Source organism: Vanessa atalanta, chromosome 24 (genome assembly GCF_905147765.1).
Source record: "Vanessa atalanta chromosome 24, ilVanAtal1.2, whole genome shotgun sequence".
NCBI lineage: Eukaryota > Metazoa > Arthropoda > Insecta > Lepidoptera > Nymphalidae > Vanessa > Vanessa atalanta.
Genome location: NC_061894.1, coordinates 5,761,857 through 5,773,347, shown reverse-complemented (window position 1 = coordinate 5,773,347; position 11,491 = coordinate 5,761,857). Strand labels below are relative to the sequence as shown.

Here is an 11,491-nt window from a genome sequence, read left to right as displayed (position 1 = left end):
TTATATTTTCAACAGTTCATGATTTCACTAAGAGTATTTCTACTACTGATGCAGGTATATCCTCTATTGAGCACATTTATTATAGATGTAAAAATTTGAAATCAATATCTGATTTGTTTTTAAAAATGTTGCATTTTATGTTGTATTGCATGCACATTATTTGTTCTTATAATTGCAAATGTGAACCTAATTTTAAGCTTGTCTTCATTGTATTTATGTTAAATGTCCTAAATATACAGTATATATCAGTAAAGTATATACAGCGAATATTTGTAAGAAATTAACGAATTTAATAAGATTAGTGTAACAACGGATGTATAGGTAGGTCGTTGGATGTAGTAGTTTAAGTGAAAGCATGGTAGGGTTTTAGTGAAAGCATTTTTTAAACAATTTGTTTATTTCATATAAAATCATTGTAATTAGACATTTCATCGTACTGCTGTGTTTGTGAGTTCGGCCGTACAGCGCCGCTGCCCGGCCGGTACTGCGGCTGCTGGACAGGTTTACACCATCATTTATTACATAAATTAAGACTATAATAACTCTCATATTTAACCCTTTGATTGCCATGAAAAATTTGCGAAATAAACTGTATCTCAATGACCTCATAAGTGATACCACATTTGACGCATATTCACAGATAATATATTAACGGAGTATTTTAACAGATTTTTTTGCTATCATTGCCATACGTCATTTTATTTAAAGAGAATAAAACAAATAATTTATTTCTATGGCGTATTATCTTTCTGAATTAATTTAAGTCTATCTATAAACATGTTAATATATAGGACCACAAGACTAGTCGCTTTAAAGCGCCTACTAGTGATTTTGTGTGATTCCTTTACTAAAGTAATGTAAACATTTAAAACTACTTTCGATGGTTACGCGAACGACTTGTGGCGATCAAAAGGTTAAACCATCTGTCTTCGTCTTATTATCTATATCCCTAGGTTTATATACATTATATACAATTTCAATGATTAATCTACTGAATTGCCCAATATAATATTGTTTCAAAATTAGATTCAATTCAAAATCTTGTTGGTAAGTGTTATGCCCTGGTCAGTCCCGCCATCAGCACTAATTGCAAATATACGTGTGCCAAAACTTCTCGTTAAAAATTAGCAAAATTTGGCATAGTATGCTCGCATACTGATTGTGAATAATTCTCCGAAGAGGATATATAATGTACAGGATATAATACTTGTGTTCCATTCGTGCAAACATCTTCATTAGCCGCCAATTTGTTTTCAAGAACTATTTACTGATTTTTTATATTTCTAATAATTCACTAACTTTAACTTGTCAAAGAAATCATTTGGAACGCACGTGGACACGCAAAACTAAGTGAAATAACTTCTTAGTAAGCAGTAGAAACAATTGTCAGAAAAATATTAAGAGAAATTAAAAATTGAAGATCACTTGCAGCTTACATTTGCTCGCAGCGGGTCTGACCGTAGCATATACCACGGAAATATAAAATGTTAATATATTTTGTTACTGATGAATGGACTCATGCTAAGCTAAATTATGGCGTCTATAAGGATGTCATTGCTATGAAAGGAATGATGAAAAGTTACTAAGAATCATTGCAAAGTAAGTGAAAATTCTAACCAATGAAAGTTTTAGTGACAAGGTTATTTTTGTTCGTGAAAAATTAAAAAGCAAAATCTTAACATGACTTTCTAATTCACATGTTCTCGATTTTTTTCAAGACCAAAAGAATATTTTGCCAGATTTTGCTCGCCAATTGATCACTGCAAATATTTTGGGACAGTCTCAAAATATAGATTAGCAGATGTTTGTCTTTAGAAAGTATAGTCATTCGACAAAGAAAAAACTCATCTGTGAATATAAATTACGGACAATATATGAACTATTTTAAAAAGAATGTAGAGTATCTATATACTGAGACTGTCGACGAAATAAATAGTTAGTGGAAGGAAGCTTTACTTAGCGGGTGCGGCTCACATGTGCGGACGAGCGCCGCGCGCCGCCTGCTGTTGCTAGAACACACACTCTGCGTCACCCTCGGACCGGCAGCCGCGGGAGCCGAGCGAGCGACGTGCCGAGGTCGACGTGTCACCTCAAGCGACCAGTGACACGTCCAGCTCGAAGCGCCACGTGAAGCGACGAGCGACATTTCAAGATCGAAGTGTCACTTGGTACGAGTGACATGTCGAGCTTGGAGTGCCATGGGACGCAACGAGACACAATCTCACAGCGACTCGCCGCAATCAGCGAGTGCGACGTGAAGCGAGGAGCGACATATCAAGGTGTCACGTCGCCTTACGTATTGTAAACGTAGATGGTCATAAAACATCACGCACGTGTTGTGTGATGGAACGTGCTAAAACGTGTTTGCTCTCGTGTTCACGCGCACTTATTCGACAATGAACTTAATATTGAATAGCGTTCGACTTTAACGTCATGGTTAGCATAAAAGGTTGTAACAGTAAAAATAATAAATAAAACGAGTATACAATTGCGTCTCCATTTACGATCACGATCCCCTCCTAGTCCGAAAACAAAGCCTTCGTCTACGAATGTTCACCTGTTTTTAACGTTGAATTATAAGTGTATTTATTACAACTGTGTTAAGATAAGCCCATTTAATTAAATATATCAAAAGCGAGTTGAAAATCTTTAGGAGTGAAGAGAAAAACAATGAATCGGTGATAATACCGTGTTTGAAACGAGAGCATCAGTCCCACTCGTGTTATTTATTATTCTTACTGTGAACTAGGTTTGCTTGCACCTAGATCTCTAGAACTACGAGTTAGAAGAGTACGATAGTACCAAGCTTATTATATTATTTACAGTAAATAAAGTGAAGGTGAATTGTGCCTAAAAATAATATCTTGCAAAAATATAAAAAAGGATTAAGTGAATTATTACTTAAAGACAAGCAAATACCAAGCTCTGTAATTTTATAGGGCGCGTGGAGTGTTACGATAATTGTAGGCGACTAATAGATCAGCAGCATTCCCCATACCTGCTGCAGCAGATGCCTCAGGCCCGGGTTGGCCGGCAGCAGCGGGCGCACGAGGCGGGCGCCGGCGCCGCGCAGCTGCTGGAGCTGCGCCTGCAGCTGCGCCTTGCGCTGCTGCTCCTGCAGCGACACGTCAGGCGTTAGAGCGGCCGGGACACTAAGCGGCACGAGCGCCGACACCAACCGACCTCTAGCTGCTTGTAATGTTGCTCCTGTTGCTGGGCGGCGTGGAGGTGCGACATTATGTCCATCTGGGACTTGAACTGCGCCTCCTGCTGGTGAGCCGCCTCCAGGGTCTGCTGCAAGTGTTGGATCTTCTCAAGATTTTGTTGGCGGGCGGCCTCCAGGCCATCCAGAGGGGCACCACGAGGACCTTTCCCCCCCACTTGGCCCACTTGGCCGGCCTGGCCGACTTGACTTACTTGGCTTATCTGTCCCTGGTTGACTTGGCCAACTGGAGTACCCATGTTGCTGCTCATCATCATACCCTAAATTAAAACGGCTGTATTATAAATTTGCCAAATTTGAAAATATATCTTTATAAAAAATATGCCCTAAATGTTCCGTTTAAAGAAATGGTACATATTTTTCAGAACAGACTCTTGAAGTGGAAGTGCAGATATTTGTTACAGAATTGATCTTGATTGAATGAAATAACTAAAGGTTGAATTACAATTGAATTATTCACGGAAATATACTGATAACGACAAAATCTATTATCATTTAAAACATTCCGGTACCGGTTGAAGTGGCATAACAAATTATATAGTATATTTATAACGGTTGTCCGATCACTGATAAAAAAAAAATATTTATTAATAAAAAATCATATTCCTGACTTAATCTTTATACCCACTGGCCACCTATACCTACAAGTGTATAAAACCTTTAGAAGAACAGTATTATCCGGCTAGTATAGTTGTAATTGTTGGCTTTTCTCTCCTAAAACATGCAAGTATTATACATATAGACCTTCCTCTTGAATCGCTTCGTCCACTGATGATAACAGTATTAAAACTCGTCGCGTAGTTTAAAGATCTAAGCGTACAGACGGCGCGAAGCGACTTTGTCTTATACCATGTAACGAAAAAACGCTTAAATTTAAAGTTACATCACTGAAATAAACATGATTACCTGCTGATGTTGCTGATTCTGTTGGTTTGATATCGAGGGCATCGCCGACATCGAGCCCGCCATCCCCCCACCACCGCCCATGCCCATTCCAGATTGCATATTACCGGTACCTATATTTTGGCCACCTAACAAAAAGTAATTATTTATGACGCCTGTTTTGATATCAATCAAACGATATTCTTTATTAACGAAGGCACTTTTGAATCATCATGTTACAAAAACATAAATGTGAAGCTACCACAGATTTTATTGATGGTAAGTGGTCACCACTGACCATAGACATTAGCAACGTTAGAGAATTTAACCATTTCTCAAAAAGTACATGGGACATATTATAATCTGAGTTTATGTCCCATATGCTTGTAGTTACACTGGCTCACTCACCCTTTAAACGGGAACACAACGATATTAAGTATTGCTGTATGGCGGTAGAATATATGATGTGGGTGGTACCTACTCAGACGGGAAACCCTACCACCAAGGTATACAGCAGTTCATTGAGACTGGTTCATAGACATGTCAACTACTTAAGTATATAGCAGAATAAAGACCAATAAACAACTTCGACCTTGAATTTTCATGACATCATTAGTCGAGTTCTAAATAGTTACTAGTATTTGTGAGAAACTTAAACTTATGTAAGCCGACTTGGTTTGCTATGTGGACTTTTTAATTTAATTTAAAATGTATGTATGTTGTTAAGCTAATCATTTTTTGTTTATCTCTCCTCCTACGGCCACTGGAACATAGTATAGAATGGTTGCCTAGATCATCAAGATATATATTTATTCATCGGACAAATTAAATATTTAATGTAGTGTATTGTAGTGTATTTATAGATTTTCGAAACAATAATACACCGGTATTCAAAAATTTTTGACTGAAACTAGGAAACAAGTTCCTGTATAATGTGGTACACAACTACAGGCGTTTACATTATACATTTATTACCAATATTTATTTAAGTTATTAATGAATTAAATGAATTAGTTATCATTGAGGCAGAAGATATATTACCGGTCATGGCGGGAGTCGGCATCTGCTTGTTCATCTTCTGCTGCTGGATCACCTGCGGAAAGATTCGGTCAGTGACATGTGATCAATTTTAAGTTTGAACATTAAAGCACTTGTATACATTACCTTCCGCAGCCGGTCGACGAAGGTGGCCTGGTTGTTGGGTATGAAGCCGAGGTAGGCCTTCTTGTCCGGCGTGTAAAGCAGGATCAGCACCTTGATGTCGCACTGCGGAGGTGACGTAGTTGGCGAGAAATGTACACATCCAGCCTGTAACAGGGTTAAGTTAGAGGTATCAAATAAAAAATGAATAACCTTACACCTGATAAACACCCCCCTTTCCTTCCTTCACATGCGGATAATAACAATGTCGTTCTGACTGATTTCGGGCACATATGCCAGTTTCAAGACAGACTAGCCAACTACGAACATATTAAAGTTAACAAACGCTTGTGCGTACGCAAACAGGTTCATCATCCCTCACCTCTAATGGGACGGAAAATCCGACTCAATAGGAAAGAGTTCCGGCACAGGACTGCTTTACTAGTTTAGGCGTGGTAGTTTACTCACTTCAAATTTCCACACTCCGGACTGTGATTAAGAATTTATTCACTAAAAACCTAATATGGGTCCGACCTAGGATTCAAACACAGGACCTCAGGATATGCGGTCTTATTGTTACCCCAGACCTACTACCATATCAAGAAACATACATTCTACAGATGTGATAAAAATTGGACACTCACAAATCCATTAACCATGATCTTGGTGAGAGCTTCTAGCGCCTCGTTCTGCTGTAGGTGGAACAGCACCGACTTGCTGTCCTTGAGGTACTGGCCGCCGATGTTGCTGATCAGTTGTTTATGCATCAGCTGCATCACTAGCTTATTGGGCCAGGTGTCCACTTTCAGCTCTGGTTCTGCATCTTTTGAATTTGCAGATACCTGGAACATATTAAATGATAATACCACGAGCTCACTCCTTCGTACTATATGTATTACATAAAAAAGAAAAATAAAAAATATTGGCCTGATTTTTTTTACGTCACGTATCGTTTTCTGCTGTACGCTTCACCGTTCAGACTCACCTGACACGGCAGATGCCTGGTGACCTTCTGGTCCCCGGGCGTCTTCCCCTTCTCCATCCACTCGAGCACCCCGCTCCAGATGTAGGTGCGCTGCGCGGGCGCCGGCGTCGCCGCGAACACGCCCGCCGACGACGGGCCCGCCTGGATGCCCTGCAGCCGCTGCATGCTGGCCTACGAAAGATCCGGTGATTGCGTAATTCAAATATATAGAGATGAGTAATATAAATGACATAACTTCTTATATTTATTAAGTTTATAGACAACAGAACGCAGTGGCAACACATGAAGCGTTTTAAAAGTATTCTCTGGAGTACCACAAGGGTCAATAATGGGCCTCTGTTATATAAAGCATATCAAATCAAATCAAAATGTACTTTATTCAAGTACAGTGTACAATTAAATTTCAAACAGCCACCGTTTCGCAAAGTAGATTCTACTGAGAGGAACCGGCAAGAACTCTAGTGGATCTTAATCGTTTTAAATATAAATTATTGCTTATGTGTTAATTTAATCTAATCTATATGATACCAACCCAAATGGAGCTAAAGCATAAAGTCCTAACAGCGATAAAATCTTTGATTCGAAAATTTAAATATTCACTTACCTGTGTGGGAGGTGGAGGATAGGATGGTTGCGATAGTTGTGTCAGTAAAGCGGAATTAGCGTAGGGGGCCTGGCGAGGAGGGGCCAGCCAATTGTTTCTCACTGGACCAATTGTACTACGTTGAAACTGTGCTGGTGGGGCTCGTTGCTGTGGTACCGGTGGACGGTTTTGGCTGCAATCCAGTTGAATATAAAATATAGTATCGACTAGACAATATATTCAAGATGAGTAAGGATCTGTTGGATTCCATCAATTGTGACCATTTTCAGATTAAATGCCTTACCTATACACTTCAGGCTGTACTTCAGGCACTGGAGGTGGTGGTGCTGGACTTGGTGGTCGTTCTTTCAGACTGTAACCACGTAGTAAAACTAAATGTCGAGGGTCCTGCACAAAATAATCCATCAATTATTGTTTACAATTTATCATAATGATAGTGGTAGAGATGCAAACTCCACAATTGCTTATTGCTATTTTAGTTTATCGGAAACCCATTACCTTAGCATAATTTCTCTGTTGAGCAGCATGCAGTTCTCCGCCAGCATGCTCATAAAGCGCCAGTAAGGCAGGGAGCTTTTTAGCTGCAGCCACAGACAAGTGAGCGCCACGCTCACCGATTAGTTTCGCAGCTTGTTCCACTGTTGCCGGAGCTCCTGTGATAACAATATTGACAAGGTCAAGATATTGTTTAGTCTTGCTACATTTCTGATGGCATTATAATCCAACACAACCAGAAATAAATAGTTATATGTGCGTTACAAGGGCCGGGATTAAAAACTCAACTGTAGAATTTAAGCTGGTCTCCAACTGGAAATAATTAGTATATTTTGATACCATTTTAATTGAAGTCCAATAAATCAACAATCAACTGTATTTAGATACTGGAAATACTTATATTTCTATTATTAAAACCTTATTTACACTTTAAGCCTGCATCGAATTCTTTCTTGTTTTGTTGGATTATAGTGCCATCTAATTGTACAAGTAAAGCTATAAAAAATCCATCTATGTTTACACACAGACACTTTTTTTATAGTATTATTAGGCAGTTAATTGGCTAATCTCCATTAAGAACGGCCGATGTGATCAAAATCAGTCATATGGACATCAACAGCAATATTTTATAATTATATATACAGAATTTAGTCATAACTTAAATTAGTGAAATATTACCCACCAGGTGGCACCAATCCTCCTGTATATGCTGAATATGGTGGTGAGCAACATAATAGTATCACATGGAGAGGGATGTCCGAACGTCCAAGGTCTTCTAAGCATGCCAGGGCTGCTGTTAGCCCCTCTGTGACACATGCTCTACTCTCTGCATGACCTCCTATAAACCTAAATCAAAGCAAAATTAATTCAATTAGGGTCTTATAAGTTATTTTAAATCAGAAAAATGTGGAGAATTTGTTCTCTACTAATAAGGAGAGGCAACAGGTAAAATAAAATACATGGAAATGTAATATAAATACCTTATTTATAAGAATATCAGAGCGACAATGTACTACTAAGCTTGGTGCCACAACTCTATACAAGTTTACTCACTATAGAACAATAAAGCACCTCTGAAATTGACTCCATTCACTCTTGTAATGCTAGTGCCAAGAATAAAAGAAATAGCCCACAAATCATTATCTTTTAAAATCAGGAAGTAGGGGGAATGTAAATAGTCCAAGATCGTCACTACACAAATCACAATGAGATATTTTATAAATACATCAATAATTTTTTACACACTCCTATGTGAAGTTCCTTTCATTTAACATTATCATATTTATTATCGTTGACAATTTTGATATATCATTGAAAACACAACACCTAACTAATTTTAGATTTTTTATTTTTATTTTAATAAGTTTAGTTTGTTGAAGATTAAATTTAATATTGACACACTGTAAGATTAGAATATGTACATAATTGTATGATTATTGAATAAATAGGAACAGTAGGTACTTACTGTAACTTATCAATAGTATCCACAACATTCTGTGGGCATGTAAAGGGGCCATATGTCGAGACGGGTAGGTCTGGATGACAGTCTGCTGCTTGGTAAGTGACTATACCATATACCGAACCACTACCCACTCCCTCCTCTATCGCTCCACCATGGAAGTACCTAAACAAACAATAATTATAATTTTTGACATCATTTTTTTATTAAGGTCTTAAAATTTTGCCAATAGAGATGAGATAAAACGAACTTATGATATACTATACATATAAAAGAAATAGACTTTTGATTCTACTAGGATTTGAAAATTAAACATCACCTAGTAAGTATTTTACAAGTGATTTCTACAAGTGTGCATAAAATATGGCCAGCTTTATGTTAAACACATTTGACTGCTCCCACACTTGCACATAACAATCCCTATTTGTTAATTAGTGTTGTGTGTGAGTGGTGCCCTCAAGCTTATTTGTATCAACAAGCATTAAATATTATACAGTTCATTGAAATAAATTTGAATTAGAGTAAAAGTTTAAGTTTCTATAAATGATTCCTGTCTGTGTGTGCTTTAATACAAACTGCATTAAAATATAAATGAGGATTTTACCAAAGGAGGTTTTAGCAATTTACATGAAAAGTTAAATTAAACGGAAAAGCTTATATGACCATATGAAGATAGTTCACTATTTTGTCTATTTTATTCCGATCTATATCATCATAATTTACACATTATACGACTCTAATCCTTCGTTCCGTTACTTACTCTAGAGTTGGTATAATATAATTCGTTTTCAATTCGCTTATGTACGCGCTGTTAGCCGAAGTTGCTTCAACAACAAAAATCACTTCAGCCTGTATTGGAGAATCTGGCGCGTTGACAACCATTTCTGTGATTACTTTAATATATAAAAACTATTTAACCATTTTCATTTATTTCTAGTGTATTAAATCTTAAATAATAATAACAAGAATAAGTAGTAACTATAAACGATTCAGACTTTTCGGTTTTGAGTTTTTGACTTTTCAATTCTGACGTCTTAACACTGACATTGACATAAATATGTTTATGTACAAATATATATAGCTTTGGAACGAGATACATGTAATAATTTATGTATAAAAATGATGAGTTTCAAATCTCGTTCAAACAAACATATACATGTAGCGCGGTTATGTTTAGAAAAAACATTAGTTGAGTCTAATGTATTTAGGACCAATTCTATGATTTAACCCGAAATATTTTGCTACTATAAGTTAGAATCTTATTTTGAGTAATAATATATTTATAAAAATTTACTCATAGCTGCTTTGGCCATCTGTGTACGTCTCCGAATATCTTTTTAAATTAACCAGAATCTGGGAAAACAGGAAAGTGTCGAATACCACCAAGACCAGACTCGTGCGAAGTTTGGTATTCTCAATATTTCTGTATGCCTCCGAATCATGGTCAATCCGTGCAGCTGTTATAGTAGAATGTTGCGTACACCGTGGACAGCAAAAACAACCAAACTATCCACTATATGTTACCAACGAGTTCTAAGATATTTTGGTAATATTGCCTGGAGACAACCAGACAGTGTGGATAAACTGGTTGTAGTAGGGAAATCCGAAGGCAAAAGATCACTCGGTCGACTACTTACCCGCTGGTCCGACCAGATTAAATATATAACGGGACTCAATATTGCGACTGCTCTGAGAATAGCTGAGGAATGATGTGGAGGAAGCTAGTCGACACATCGATAAAAGGATTTCAGGACAAGCACGACCTTCAGTAATGAAGCATACGAAAAAGAAGAGAGAGAAGATATATATAAAAGCGAAATACCACTCACTGATAAAACACCTACACACTTAAAATTTGGCAGGTAGGTCCTTATAGGGTATAGACATCCACTAAGAACGGATTTTTGGAAACTCCAGCTCTAAGGGGATAAGACGAGATCGGAAGTTTGTGTTTTATAAATTTCGCTCGGGTCGGGTTCCACAGATTCAGCTAGTATATTTATAAATGCATCTTTGATATTGGTAAGAGTGGCAAGTATCTACCATTGCCCATAAAAATGACACTGTAGATCACTAAAATCACAATTTTTTCTTTAATATTAAGTGGAATAAAAAAAAAGGTATCCGCTGACCAAAAAATTAGCTGTTTTTAAACATTATAATTACAATTTCCGACAATTATTTAATATCCTTGTTCATATAAATTCTAATATGGCATTCCGGCGTAGAAAGTTAGTTTACCCTTTACAGTCTTAAAAAGACAATTGAAAATATTGTTATTTTCAATTTCATACGTTATGACTTATGGATTCACACAATATATATAGCAAAGTCCAGAAAAAAGGTAACCATTTACCATCATGTGACCTAATTAGCTACCTTCCTTCGTGCGCTTTATAAATAAAAAAGTGTCTACCATAGCCTAGAGTATTTTTTTCCAACAATTATACTGTGTGAATGTCAGGTAAATAAGGTAGGGACCGATTAAATACAATGTATGTATTTTAATAAGATAATTTGTATCTTCTTAAAGTATTAATAATAATTATTTATGAAACAACTATCTCTAAATTCCCAAAAGAAATATTTACCAGTTTTTATTCGACACAGGCGAGTACAAATGTCAATTTTAATATGTTTATAAGCCATTTTTTTCTCCGTAATAACATGAAGAAAACGATTTTTTTTGTTGTTGTTAAAGTC

At 37.0% G+C, this 11,491-nt stretch overlaps 1 protein-coding gene across 4 annotated transcripts; it reads right to left on the bottom strand.

Moving 5' to 3' along the window:
• Positions 1 to 387: 387 nt before the first annotated feature.
• On the bottom strand, positions 388 to 9,811 carry LOC125073471 (mediator of RNA polymerase II transcription subunit 25-like). Of its 4 annotated transcripts, none has more exons than XM_047684320.1 (15): positions 9,549 to 9,811; positions 8,795 to 8,953; positions 8,012 to 8,175; positions 7,333 to 7,487; positions 7,118 to 7,221; positions 6,835 to 7,006; positions 6,231 to 6,401; positions 5,890 to 6,087; positions 5,270 to 5,413; positions 5,147 to 5,198; positions 4,130 to 4,254; positions 3,184 to 3,483; positions 2,999 to 3,115; positions 1,957 to 2,009; positions 407 to 490 (listed from the first exon to the last, which is right to left on the bottom strand). In XM_047684320.1, exons 1-14 carry the CDS (start codon positions 9,668 to 9,670, stop codon positions 1,971 to 1,973), a joined length of 2,022 nt encoding a protein of 673 aa, XP_047540276.1. In that variant the 5' UTR covers positions 9,671 to 9,811; the 3' UTR covers positions 407 to 490; positions 1,957 to 1,970. The 4 variants fall into 4 exon arrangements, with proteins under 4 accessions (XP_047540274.1, XP_047540275.1, XP_047540276.1 ...); XM_047684321.1 differs by having other exon boundaries at positions 410 to 493; XM_047684318.1 differs by lacking the exon at positions 1,957 to 2,009 and having other exon boundaries at positions 388 to 493.
• Between the last annotated feature and the right edge of the window lie 1,680 nt (positions 9,812 to 11,491).